Source organism: Ammospiza nelsoni, chromosome 10 (assembly GCF_027579445.1).
Source record: "Ammospiza nelsoni isolate bAmmNel1 chromosome 10, bAmmNel1.pri, whole genome shotgun sequence".
NCBI classification, from domain to species: Eukaryota; Metazoa; Chordata; class Aves; order Passeriformes; family Passerellidae; genus Ammospiza; species Ammospiza nelsoni.
Genome location: NC_080642.1, coordinates 17,622,357 through 17,637,051, shown reverse-complemented (window position 1 = coordinate 17,637,051; position 14,695 = coordinate 17,622,357). Strand labels below are relative to the sequence as shown.

General features: G+C 44.2%; 1 protein-coding gene across 3 annotated transcripts in view; it reads right to left on the bottom strand.

Moving 5' to 3' along the window:
* Positions 1-14,695, bottom strand: part of EPHA4 (EPH receptor A4) — a 104,846-nt gene that overhangs the window by 76,468 nt on the left and 13,683 nt on the right. The window contains exon 4 of one of the 3 annotated variants that reach the window (XM_059478903.1): positions 6,939-8,348. The exons of the other annotated variants lie outside the window; for them this stretch is intronic. Within the exon in view, the coding sequence (XP_059334886.1) occupies positions 8,287-8,348 (62 nt within the window). The 3' untranslated portion in view covers positions 6,939-8,286. Of the gene's footprint in view, positions 1-6,938; positions 8,349-14,695 lie in introns of those variants that run through there. 3 annotated transcript variants of the gene reach the window in all.

Below are 14,695 nucleotides of genomic sequence, written 5' to 3'. Positions count from 1 at the left end.
TGAGCAGCAGAAATGATGAATTACAAGAGGATGGCAGGGCCCTCTGACTTGCTCCAGGGGAAGCATCTGGAGTGTGAATCCACCTGTACCAGAGCAAAGCCACCGTGGCTGAAAGCCTGCACGGTGGAGGAGCCTGTTGCTCCTGTGGGAATGGAGCTCACACTCTGGGCACTGCAGGAGGCACAAACCATGGCAGGATAACACAGTTTTGAGACCAGCTCCAGCATGAGGAATGAGCCCACAGCTGAGCCAACTGCTAAAGCAAATGAAGACTTCTCAGGTGACTGGCTAATGTCAGCTAGTGCTCCTGAGGGGTTTTCTTCCCTCTCTCCATACAGATCCCAGGATGCCAACCCCATTCCTAGTGGGGCTTTGTCAGGTAGCCCCAAGCCTCCTGCAGCTCTGGTCACCAGAGCAGGTACCCAGAGGGCACACACAGTCCCCAGGCTGGGATCCAGGTCAGGACACAGCCCAGCCCACAGAGCTTTCACTCCAGCAATGGTGACACACAAGAAGGAAAGTTTCCCTTTGAATTCCTGCTGGATGTCATACAGCTGCTAATTAGGAGAAAGTGACAAAACAAACACAGTTCTACTTCTTAATCTGGAAAAGCATCTGTCTCCAACAAAACTACTGGCAAATAAACTCAACAATAACATTCCATTTCGGCTTGGAGGCCCCCATGGTTGACACGATAGTCATATATTCAAATATCTACACAATACTTAAATTAATGCAAGATAATAAAGAAATTAATTATGGTAACCATGGAGCTATTTAGAAATGGCCAAAAGCACCACTGACTTGAGTCCAGGCCACAAGAATTTATTGCAGCCAGGAGAAGTGGTGGCAATGCTGGCGCTGGCGTGTGGCTCACGCCCGCCCTGATCACCCTGTGCTCTTCCTGCTATGATAAGCTATCAGCTCTTATGAGCACCACCTTATCTGCTCTCACTAAACCATATCAAGGCTTAATTTTGCCTCAACAATTAACAAAATGCTATCACCAACATCCGAATTTTATATAAGATAGCTTAGGAGAGCGAGGTTTTAAAATGCTCTTGACATGATGATCTTACAGAAGTTAAACAAATTTGATTGGATATGCAGGACTATCTGTTTCCAGCATATATTTCTCACTTTTCAAGAGATCCCAAAGTCACACAGAGTAACCTCCACTCCCACCTTCAGCCAAGACAGAAGACCTGAAGCAGAAATGGATTTTTCCCCCTTTTTCACTCTGCCTCTGCCAACTACCAGTAGGGTCTTCCCAAAATAGAAATACCTTTCCATTGAAGGTATTAAAGAAATTTCATTGTCTTCCTGGTGTTCCTCTGTCGAGTTTCATACAGAGAGGTACCTTAGAACTACAGATGGATAATCCTCTAGAGTAGCCCCAGCATCTACCTATGGCCACCAGAGCATTTCCCCTGTGCCCATCCCACAGAAGGGTTACTTGTACTCTGCTTTTAACCACCAAAACCTAGTTCCCAGAAGATTTGTTAGGTTGTTCCAGCAAGGAGTCCTCCAGGGACCACCATCAGCTTGAATTTGCAAGCACTTCGTCACTCGTTTACCAAAATTTTTATTAGACTATTAAAAAGGAGAGCCTGTACTTTCAGAAACTAATGCTCAGCTCAGCATAGCAGTTTTCCATGTTCCTCACTTGTAATTACTTAGCGCTTTCTCTTGCATGCATTCATTAAGAAATATAAATTTAAATAAACAAACCCCAGATTTTCTAGCAGAACCAAACCATTAAATTTGTACATAATCAAAACTCGAGGCAGTTAAGCAGAACAGGAGGAAATGTGCTGGCTGCAATGATTTAGTTATGGCGTGTCTGATGTGCCAAGTTTATTTTCTAGACATAATTTTCCTATGTGGAGGTGCAGCCAAACAGCAGCCACTAATGGATCAGTAAATCTGCACTGTGCCAGGCAGAGCCCCAAATACATGAGATCAGCAACCAACTGGGGGAAGAGAGGATTTTTGCTATATTTTATTCCAATGCATTTGCTTAGGTTTTGTGAATGAGACACATAGGGCTATTTTTGCAGTTGTACCCAACCCATCACGGGAGATAAGCAATCTTTTGTAAGACCCATATGAATCACTTTTTCCAGCATTAAGTGGATCTTGGTATTGCAAACACTTAGTGACTTTATTCAGGCATGCACCAAAGAAGCCAAGGCCAAAAGACATGGCAGCTGCTCTGGGACATTAAAAGGTTTCCCAGAAATGCTGTCAAGGAGCAGCCTCAGCATCCAGACACCTCAGTGGTTACCTGAACACTCACAGAGAGCTGCTGCTGACTCATAACCCAATTGCACAGGAAATTCTGCAACTGGGGAGCACAGGGCTGCCTCAGAGCTCCCCCGCCTTGTTACGCACACAGAGCCCATGACAAAGAGCATTTGCAATTCAGAGCACTCACAGATTCAAGGGCAAAGTTTCCAAGTTTCAGGAATTCACCCTAAGTGCAAAGTCTAAATCACGGGTACCAACAGATTGATTTTTTAGCTTCTACCTGAAGAAAGCAAAGATGAAGGCTATCATTAGTTCAGCTTCTTGAGGGGGACTTCCCTGTCAGTGTGTGTTAGAGACTCGTTAAACAAACTGTTCTGCAGTAAATCACATGGAAACGTGAACTCAGCAAATGCCAGAGGCAATAGCAGGCGGATATGAATGACAATCACAAAGGCGTGTCCGGATGCTTGAGGTATGAGCCATGATGAAGTGCCCGTGAAATTTCACCTGCTCGCATTGGGACAAGAGGTTGTGGCCTTCAAAAAAGGAAAAGGAAAAAAAACGAGGGAAAAAAAAGCACTTGATGTGCTAATTAGAAAGTAAACTCTGTGTCTGAACAGACATCCAAATATTCCAGCCTCAGCAGGGAATAAAACCTAGAGATTGTGGGAATTAGTCTGAATCAGACCTCACTAAATGGTCATGGAAATGTTGGAGGAAGAGAGTGCCAGCCAACAGTTACTGCAAGCACCTCTTTAGTCAGAGGGAAGAATGAATTTTTTTCATTCATTTGTACTTATGGGCTTCTAAAAAAGATTTAGCAGACCTCTGTTCATCTTCTCTAAGCTGCTTCTGATTCTTAGAAAACACACGGAGCTGATAACAATCCTTGCAAATTTCGAGAAAGAAAAGCAGACAGACACATACCTTAGCTGATTAAATGTTGAACATTAACATCCATTACCATCACCAGCAGCTAGAGATAACTAACAAAGAGGAACATGAAATCACATTACTGCATTCAGCAAACCTTCAGAAAATGCTACTTTTCACAGTCAAAAATAGCATACCTTACCAGCCCAGATTTCATCAGCCCATTACGTGAGCAGTAAAAGCTGTTTTCTAGGCCAGGCATTTTCCATTAATGCAATCTGATTTGCCATTGCATTTTGAGAAAGCTAAGGTGAATGTGTGATACTGAGAGAGGATGGTCGGTAATCCAGAAATGAAAGCCTGAAACTCCTCATGCAGGGAAAGGTCAAAGAACAGCTGCCCATGGAAACCCCTGCACAGAGAGACTTGCAAACGACATTCTCACTGGTAGTCCCAGGAGCTTTGTACTAAGGGTATTTTAAATAAACAGCCACATACATCTCAACAAATGATTTAAAGAATGTGAAGGTAATGACTTCTCATATGGCTTTACTACTGCTTGCACTTAGAAATATGTCACCTGGGTAGTTTTATCTCCCACATTAGTTGATATTTAAGAAGTTCTGATTATTACTCACACTGTTCTGAGTGTTATATCTGTTCCTAGCAACTGAGAGAGGAAAACAAGCCAAAACAAAACACAATGGTATTTTTGAAGCCACAATGTAATAGCCACGTGGGATAAAATCCTGCCTGCATGTTTCTAAGAACTGTGGTACCATGGAGAATTAGTGATGAAAGAGCTGGTGGAAGTTTTTGATAAAGACAACTACCTCTCATAAGCTACAAGCAAACTAAACAAAAATTAACAAGCTCCATAAAGCAATTAAAATCCAAAGTGTAAAGTAGATGTAATGACTCAAAGCCTGATCACTGCTCTCATAAAACCACCCTCATAATGCATGGCCTGAGCCTCCTCACCCTGATATCACCATAAAATTAAACAGCAAATTGAAATTCTCATCCTCTGTCAGTGGGGTTTCACAGATGGAACAGCTGTAAGGCAGGAGAAGCAGGGCCAAGGGCCATGCACTGAGAAGCCTCATAAGAAAGCAGATCTGTGCACCTCAGGATGCCTGGGTTTGGCTTGCCAGAGGCCAGCTATCAGCACTGCACTCCCTGCACGCTGTGTGTTGCTTTATCAATCCCACCCTCCACAGACAATTAAGTGAGCACTGTCACTCACATCCTAGAGGCAAAGCACATCCCTCCTGGCAGTGAGAAAAAGCCTGGAATGATTCTCCAGTGGGCTTAAAACAAAACAAAAAAAAAATTAAACTAACCAAATCATCCCCACCCCAAACTGCAGAAGGGAGCAAACACCATGTAAACCCCTAATTTCTGCATTTTAAACCTGTTTCATTACTGGGTGGACAACGTTCCTCTTTGCATCCTGCCCTCTGCACTGACAATAGAATACTGCTTACAACTCAATGTGATTCAGCCTCAAGAGAACATTCTCATTCTAGACCAGCACCCAGCTGAAAAGTTTCAGAGATGTTGTAAGACTCAATACAATAAAACAACTGTCCTTGGTCCCCCACATAACAAGGCTTTTTTAGTGTTTCAAATAACCAATACACATTCCATGCATATTTAAACACATCTTTGTATTATTTCTTTATAAAGACAACTTTGGTCCTCACAAAAGAGGCTGTTCATGGTCTTAGGTTATGCAGAGTACATTAATTGGGCAATTCCTCACACTTATTTTGGAATGCTAATTCGGACAGAACCCAGCTCTCACTGCACCCACTGTCATTTGCTGACTCTTTGGAGGGGTGGCAATGAATCAGGAACACAACAGCACATTTGTGAGGTGAATTTCAAGCATGCTTGGCCATCACAGCATGGCTTGAGCAGGGCCCCTGAACCACCAAAGCTGATGGGTTGAGATTTAACCACCCAGTTTTAGATGGTAGATGTCATCAGCAGTTTGGGATCAGCTTTTAACTTTGGATGGAGTAAGAGAGTTCAAAAATTAACTACATAGATACTGGCAGGGGCTATCACCAAGGCTCTGCCAGGAGTGAAGCAACTCTTAGTCCCTGCTTATGCAGCTCATATCAAAGTTAACCCTCAAATTAATGATATTAAAGAATCCATACTACATAATAATTTAGGGCATCACCTGCCTGCAGAAAACACAAGCAGCATGTTTAACCAAATGGAACGGGCCATGAAGCACGAACCTCCCCAGCCTGGGTTGGAGCAGAGGAGCTCAAAGCAGTGAGGATTTGCATGGGTGTCACTGCACCCCTCCTGCTCTCCTGCAGCCATTCCCAAGGCTGTGCCCTGAGGAAGGCTGAGGAGGGAAAGTGGAGCCTGGCTGGGGCACCACCCTGCAGCACAGGGAGCGGGAGGCATCAGAGCCGTGCCCTCTGAAGCGGGGATTGCTCAAGGAGCTCCAGGATGGAATGGGGCAGCCCCAGGCTGCCTCTGCAGTGTGCAGGCTGGTCCTGGCTCCCCAGGGCCACAGGGCTGCTGAGCCCTCTGTGCCTGCCCTGCAGGGGCTGACTCAGCAAGGCTTGGGCGCTCCAGGCTGAGAGCAGCCCATGGGAAAGGCTTGGCTTAAAGCTCCTCCAGATCCACTCTTTAGCAAAGCCTGTCCATAGCCCCACTCCTTCCCTTCCCATCAGCATTACGGCATCACAACCAGAGTTAGTCAAACACTTGCTGTCCTCAGCAGTTTGAGTACATCAGTTTGCCACAGTTACTTTGTCCCAGCAAAGCCACCAGTGACATACTCAGACTTGCAATGCTGCCTCCCTTTATGCTTCCTTAGGGCACCCTTACGTGGCCTTTCCTCTTTCTCAAAACAAAACTTGGCTAAATCCACACAAAATTAAACACAGAGGACCAGAAAGACCCTTCTTTCCTTTAAAGACTTTCCACTGAGAAGTATTTTTGGCAACTGGTGTTTTTTATGAGCTGGGTAATCACCTACAATTTTACAAGACCCCGTTCAGGTTCTGATTATTTATGTGCTTCTTTCTTACACAAAAAGATGCGCTGAAACAGGGAGAAGCCCCCACAGCCAAGCCCTGCTGTGAGCACCATCCCTGCAGCTCAGGTGAGGGCTCTGGGCACTGCCACCCCTGCTCAGCTGACACATCCTCTCTCTCTGCTAGGCAAACATCACTGCTGACCCCAGCCCTTAATTTCCTGCTACTCCCGCCCTGTTGCAATGGCATTCCCAGCAAGAGCTTTAAATAACAGCCTGGGGTACAAGGAGAGTGACTAACTCTCCACATTTCCAGTCACACACAGTAATCTCCCAACAGCAACAGCACTGACAAGCCCTTCCTGCAATACCCCATTTAGCAGACACATTTTTTTTTCTGTGGAAAGATGCTGGTAATCATATCTTAGAGCAATTAGAAACACAAATTGTTTTTGCCCTTTCTCCTGGCAGGCCCTGGCTGGCGGTGCCCTTGAAGAGCAGCCAGGACAGGTAGGGCCAGCTGCTGCTGCAGGGAGCAGGAGGGGCTGAGCCCCAGGGCCTGAGCTCAGCTCAGCCTGCTGGGCTTAGCAGCACTTCTCTGCAAGGCAGGGCTCAGGCACAAAGGCTGGCTCAGGACCAGATCAAACCAAGCAAGACAGGACGACTTTGAAATGGGGAAGAGCATCCCAGTGGCCAGGGTGGGTGACAAGCCACGGTGAGAAGATGCTGCCCTCATTAGGGCTCAGTGTTTTTCAGACAAGGCTCACTGGACAGCAAAACACCCACCTCACATGAGAAAGCGAGCTCCTAATAGAAGGTAAACAGTGGCACTGTAAACTTGTCATATTTTATTGCACTGGTATTGCACTCACCCATGAGAACGCTACAATGGTCTTTATGACTCTAAGAAACTTCAGAATGTTTACACTAAAATCAGCATGAGCCCTCAGCTAAAAAATGCACTTCCAATTTTATTAAAAACTAGAAACCCGGTGATTTGCTCACATTCACATAATTCAAAGGAACAGGCCTTCTCTGGCACTTCCCTAAACTCAGGAGTTTATACTAGCAAACAAAATTAGTGTTGTAGGTTGAAGCTACTCTTTGATCTGCTAAATAAATCCATAGCAAATTCAGGTTCAATTACAGTATTCAAATTTATGACATCCACAGTGCTTTGTGAAGTTAGTGACAAATGCAATTTCATATAGAAAACATGTATTAACGTGCACAAGCCACAAAAAAAGGAAAAATCAATTGGCTCTATACAGATGCATCAAAATGTACTTTGATAGTTTTATACAGTCTTTCACATGCATTTGTCAATACATTTGATTGCAGCTGTAGATACTGTGAACAACTCAGTGTTACAAGGAAATTTTTAGTTTGATACATGGAAAAGTAAAATCTGCTTTACTGATACACCTACATGCATATTCACCAATGCAGTCATTGTTACTGCCAAAATTTCATTTGCATGCAAAATACCTCTGGTGCAAATTACCAATAACATAAGGGAGCCCATGAAATGTTAAAGACTTCAAAGGATGAGAGAAAAACTATTTGCATTTTGGGCCTGATCCAAAGCACATAAAAGTCAAGAGGAATCTTTCCATTGGCCGCAACAGATGTTCTGACTTGAGGAAGTTTTGATGCAAGTCACTGACATAACAGCAGACCAGCAGGACCACAAAATCCACTTTCTAGAGAAACCGAAAGCTAACTTTGCTAAATACTGGTTTAGTGTGTGGCAGCTGTCCCTCAGTTTCTCCCAGGACAATCTCTGCTGCCTCTCCTGCTGTCCCCAGCACATCTTTGTTTGATAGCCCACATTCATTCAGCTTTTACGCCTACATTTTCTTCTCTCTTGTTCACAGCTTTTTCTTTCTTTCTTGCTCTGTAGATACATAACTTCATAACAGTGTTGTTTAATTCCACAAAAGTGACTTATGAGAAAAGTATCTAGGCAGGACAATACAAAAACTGTCAAAACATGTTTTGATAGATCACTACCTGTAGAGCATCAACTGCTTTCAGTCCTTGAAAAACAGCTAGTGGGTCTCATAACAGAGGTAAGCTGCTAGCTGCTCTCATCTCTTTGGGGATAATCAGCTTAATCAATGTTGCTTCAGCAACCTCTGCTCTATTCCATCAATGTTTTAGGTGCAACTTTTCATATGGCATGAATGTCGTAGTGCTCCTACTCCAGGGCAGAAAAAACCTGTTCACAGAAAGGACAGGAAACAGTGTTGAAAATGAAAACAAGTGATTGGACTTGCAACAGTGCGGGTACCAGGTAGATAAATAATAGCATGTTTATTTACATAAACTTGAATGATTTATTCCTTTTAGGAAGAAATATTTTTCCTAGCTTGACCCAAAAAAGAAATTAACTAGTGAAAAGAGCATTTCTCTACCACAAACATTAGCAAATGCTGTATCTATTCTATGTTTGTCACCAGTAAGCAAAAACAAACCCCTACAAATAAAACAAAACAAACAAAACCAAAACAAAACCAGCAACACCAAAACAACCACCAAAAAACCCAAACAAAGAAAAGTACTAGGACATAATGCACATTTTTCTGCCTCTCTATACTTCAAAATCATACGCACTCCTCACATTTCACTGTAAAAGGTTTTATTTCTTGGTTCCTGCAGCTCAGGTAATGATATCATAACTCAAAGGTTCTGCAAGGCTCACTATAGCTCTGACCTCGTAAACAATTTTAATATCCCTTCCCCACATCCTCACAGATATAGGGCTGCACCTGAGCAGACAATATCTCCTCAGCAGTTACTTGTTTATTCAACTTGTAAGTGAGCACATGTACTACTCCACATTAAAACCAACCTGGATGCAAAGAGAAGGCTTCCTTTGCCAGAAGGGGAGCATCCTTCAACAGGCCGAGATACATCTGCCAAGCATCCCACAGGAGGGAATGCAAAATCCAGCCAAAATCCAGCACAGAGCCACAAAGCAAGGAGCGCAGCAGCATTTCTGGTGCACACACCTACTCTGGGCTGCTCTGAGTGCCCAGGAGGCTCCAGAGTGAGGAGAGCAGAGCAAGGAGCCAGGCAGCAGCAGCAGCACTTCTGCTCCTCTTTCCAGGTGAGCCAAGCAGAGCTCTTCATGGCCACTCTAAAGCATCCCTGACATTCCTCCATCATGACCACAGCTCAGATGCTCAGAGGGGATAGTAAGGCCAGGAAAATGAAGCTGTGAATCTCTTATGTAGGGCCATGATTCACTGGAAAAGCCAGGGCCTGTCCAGCATCCCTCTGGCTCCATGAAGGACCTGAACACACACAGAGGGTTATCCAAGACACCTCAAGAAGGTTCTGTTTAGCTGGAAGGAGCTGGTTAAACTGGAAAGCTGAACAGCACAGCAAGAGCTCTAGTAGCCAAGAGACCTCTTCAGACTGAAAAGGTTTCTCTTGAGGGAAAGGAGCCAGGAGACAGTATGATCAAATCTCTCTAGGTCAGACCTCAAGAGCTGCTTTTCACCTGTAAGGCAATGGTGATCCCACAACAACTGTACAAGAGCCCTTTCCACAAGAGACACAGGTAGAGGTGATCCCAGTCAGCCTATTCCCAGCCCCACAAAGGATAAGATGTAGTTACACCATGCTACTGGATGTCTAACTTACTCTGAAAATCCTCTGACACAGATTCCCCCACATTCCTGGGCAATCTGCACTGGCACTACAGATCTCAGTCATTTAATTTTTCTTCCCCCTTGGGTCTAGCCTAATCTTTTGGTTTTGCTATTTTTTCTTGCCCTGTTTATCAGCTCTTTACAACCAAATTCTGTGCACCTCTGGTTAAAGAATAAAGGTGAGAGACATTTCAAGATATCTTCAATTTTAAGCAACTCCAACCTTTGAACTACTAAAAGTGAACTGGACAGTAAGCCCTACCATAGGCAGAAGGGATGCCTTAGTCTCTTAAGCCTGCTTAAGGGCTACAAATCCATCAGTCAAGCTCTGGACTACTTAGAAAGCCGATGCGTAGTGTTTCAATTATTTCCTTCCGGAGTAAGGCCAAAATAAGCTTGTTGATGTGAATAGGTAAAACAGAATCTATTACTTTCTGAAAAATCTCTTTGAGAAGTGCTCTCAAAAATTTATCTCCCCTTACCTTACCAGGGGGACTTGTTTGTTATTGAAAGCCAAGCCTCATGATGCTAAACTCAGAGCAATAAACAATTAATTTTGAGAAATCACAGACTGACTGAAGATAGAGAAGTCAGAACCTAATACAGAAAGAAGGTACATGTCAAATCAACACTGGGCCACATCAATAGGACCTCTATAAAGCATCAATAATGATTAATAAACTTGAATTTATGCCATACTTGTGGCTCTTCTGAAGGTTTTTACATAAAAAACAAGAAGAAAATACCTGGCAGAGGACAGGGGCTATTTCCCAAAAATAGTAATGAGGTCTAACTTTCTATTTCATTGGCACAACTCATCCATAGCCTCACTATCTGGCTGACAACTTCCCTGGACAACATCAATCAGAGCAGCGGCACCAAGCAGGACCAAGTTCCCAGACTGTGGAAATACTCCTTGGAAACATTAGGAGCCTTTTTCCAATTCCTGCCAACACTCTGGCAGGGGAGAGGAGGAGCTTTCATCCTTTTAATCATAAAGAGTTATAGGTAAATTGTCAGAGCATCACACCTCCATATACACTTCATATTTTTTTATAATGGGCCAAGTCTGCCCTCTTCTATACTCTGACAACCCCTACTAGCTCTGAGTGACATAGATAAACTATTTGACCTAATTGCATTTTAAAGCCCAACTAAGGTTCTTGCACTCTAAGCTGAGACAGACAACTTTTTTCCTCCCCACAAGTCCCTGTGACACAACACTTCTGACACATTGCAAATTTCTGAAGCATTATTCCTTGCAAACAAGTATCTTCCTTGTTATTTAGCCAGGCTGAAGGGCAGTTCACTGTCATTTACGGCACAGGCACAGAAAGGAGTGAATAGCAATTACTCAGCATTTGTTAAAGGGAAGGCCTCACCTTTAATAATTGCACAGTCACATTTCTTTCCACAGGGTCAACCAGAACTCCGGAAAGGAGACTTGCTGATTGACACAAATATGTTTGTATTTCAAAGGGCAAACTACAAAGTCAAATAAAAGGCAATGTTTGCACAAGAGTTAACTTTGTCATTCGGCATTCTCAAAGAGCTCAACAATCCCACGGAAAAATGTCTCTCCTTTGCTACACTACATTTTTGACTCAAACTTTAATACAGGTGTATAGAAAGGTCAAATTAGCATTACTGCAAAAGGCTAGCTAAACACACAGCCACAAGAAAGAGGAGTTAGTGGCAACCTTTAAAGAAGCAGAGGAATATAGTAGGCAGAACTCTTTCCCCCATATCCCCACAGGGAGCTGGGAGCTGCTAAAAGCTCAGCACAAGTTAGAGCAGCAGGGTCCTCTGGTTGCACAGACAAACCAATGCCCAACCAAACAGGAAAGAGGGTGGGGATCTCCTTTTGCACGCTCTCATACCCCAATTACAGATCATCTTGAATAAAAACACTGCACAGTCACCGCCTCAGCGCAGCCTAATGGGAAGGAGATGAGATAATAAGGCCACATACTGCTCTTGGGACTGCTCCTTTCCTGTTAAGACAAGGGCAGGTCCCTGCAGTGCTGGACCAGCCCAGAGTGCACCTCCACCAGCCTCTGTCCCAGCCAGGGCTGCTCCTGCATGTGGACAAGGGCTCCTGCCCCTCTCTGGAGCCACTGTCCTTGGCAGAGCTGTGGCAGTGCTCCTGCCCCTTCTGCTGCTGCAACTGGAGGTGGATTTTGTTCTCTCTTCTCTCCCAAATTAAAGAATCCTAAAGCTACAAATGGCTGCTTTCACAGTGCCCACAACCCTTTGAGCTCACTTTCCCAAGCTATTGGGTGTGTTGAATTCAAGGTTACCCAGTGCATTAATTCTGGGCACATTAAAACTGGGCACCAAGAGCACGTCTTCAAAGAGCCACTGAGAACTTTAAGGTGAATCAACTAAATGGATAAAGGATCTGCACTGGGGTAGATTCAGATGAAAAGGATGGAAACAGTCTTGCAGGTAATTAGTGATGCACCTTCAGTTATATACGCTGACTTCACCCCTTTAGCTGATTGCTTTCAACTTTCTTCCCCACATAGAGAGGCCTTTGAACCTCAAAGCATGACAAAACTCTACATTATCAGCCACGTCTGTAGGCATGTGTGCTGCACTAGCACCCACTGAAACGTCATGTCCAGCCTAAATACTTGGATCCAGTATTTTCACCTTGTATGGATTTTTGGAAGTAGTCCAAATATGGGCCAGCCTGACAGAGCAGCACCTGGGAGCAGCAGAAGGAATGGGAACGTGCCATGGGAATGACGGCAGCAACAAACCACAAAAAAAGTTCTTTCACATTAAGTGTAACTATTGCTACCCTAAGATTAAATATTACCTGGAAATTACACTCATTAACTGCAGAGTCCTTGATTAATGAGCAGGTGGAGTGCACACAGGGACCTGGTCCTGATTTCAGCTGTCTTATTAGCTCTACCCTGCACACTACTGATCACCACAAAAATAAATGAGGACATCCAAGAACTAATTACGAGTGGACAAAATGTGTCAACCTAATAACTGTGTTAGGGTACTTCAGAGATTAAGGGAAGGCTGGCAGATGGGCAAGATGCAAATACTGAAGCCACAAAAAAGAAACGGCAAGAGAACTCTGCTATCTTCTGGTATCTCTGGTGAGTGAGACTGCAGGATGCTTCTCAAGAAACAGTCTCCATTTCAGAACAGCTCCAGAGCCATTTGGATTACTGCAATCATCTTTTTTTTTAACAGTGGTGGACAGAGGAGGAGCCCCCAGTGCTGCCCCATTCCCAAGGCAGGGGCTGTGTCTCCTCAGGGAGCAGACCTGGGCTCTGCCAAGGCCCAGGGAGGGCAGTGAGCAGAGTCTGGCAGAGAGAGCCAAGGACTGGATAGAGCAGCCCACACCAGCTCCAGAGGGTGCCCTGCAGGTGTGAGGGCTGCACACAGGCTGGGGCTCACACAAGAAGCCAGAACCACCTTCTGCAGCTTGTTGGCAAACACAGCTGCACCTGAGCATCTCCTGCTACACTTCTCCAGCAGCCGCTGCCTCCAAGCATCGCTGTGAAACAGGAGGGACTGCCCACACACTTTAATTGGTGTTTACTTGTCTCTTCAAAAAGCCCAAAGAAATCTTCCACACACAGCAGCTAAGTACAACAAAACTCAAGCATCAGAGGAGGAGTTCAGCCAACTTGTGCCCTACGATTGATCTCCTATTTCTCCCTCCACTTTCCTTCTAATCCTGTTTATAATTACACAAGCCATCTGATCTTCCCAAAGCTATCAATTCCCTCAAATCCATTTTCAAATCACCATCCTTGCAAGAGCCTGGGCACCAGATCAAGCAGTCTCAGCTTGACACAACCCACCCTGCTATTGACGGCTCCCCTGAAATGCTGGGGTGCAGCTGGCCAGACCCCGAGCAGGGGCTGCCAAGACCCAGCCCCAGCAGAGATCAGGAGAAGAGAAAGTATTGATCCGCTCCTTTTAACATGCTAATTTGCCCAGTGGCTGCTCAGTCATTGCCAGGCTGGACGCTTCAAAAGGAAACTGTTTTCAAAGCTGCGATGTCTTTTTCAGCAGCAGAAAAACTTAAACTGGAAACAAATTAATTCAAGCCCCAAATTCGCATAAGAACTTGCAGGTATTCTTCAGCTTCCCAGACAGAGATGTTTCATGTACTGAAAGACAGACTTGTTAATTAGGGTTATTAAAATGTGGCCTGGCAAAAACCCTCTGGGATTTAAAATAAGAAAATCCACACCCTCTAAGTGCACTTTTATATAAAGATAGCCTGTATTTGTATCAAAAATATTCAGCCATAACCTCTGGAAGTGTTCCATTGATTCCCCCACACATGCACTTCTTAGGAGAAGAATAAAATGTATTTAAAATTAAATTTCTGTAATTCAATTTCTGTAATTCAGCATCAACACTGGAGAACATTTTGGCCTTTCTTAGCATTGATAATGGGGAGAATAAAGGCAATTGTTCAAACCTTCAGGCCGCTGAGAACACACAGGGAAGGCCAGACAAAACCCTCGGTGTGCCAGAGCCATTATTGAAGTATTTCGGGAAGCAGCAGCGTTATTGACTGACGCCTTTGCTACCAACACTGGCCTTTCAATCACAGGCTAAATACAAAGTGAGGAATGGATAAAATAGCAGGGTTTAATTAAAGATCTGGGCAAGTACTGAAATATGTTACATTGCACAAGTTTTGCAGGCAGAACAGAAATCAATTCAGTGCTTTGCATCTGCAAAGTGTTTGTGGCTTGCATCATGCTCCTAGGAAAACCTGATATGAGCTATGAAAACCAGGAGTGCTCTCCAAGCTAAGGGAGATAACGAGCTGTAGTTCTGACACACAGTATATTACTGTTTGCAAAGATTTAAGAGCCAAAAACTTGATTTTCCCTTGAAATACATCTTAATTTCCAAATGC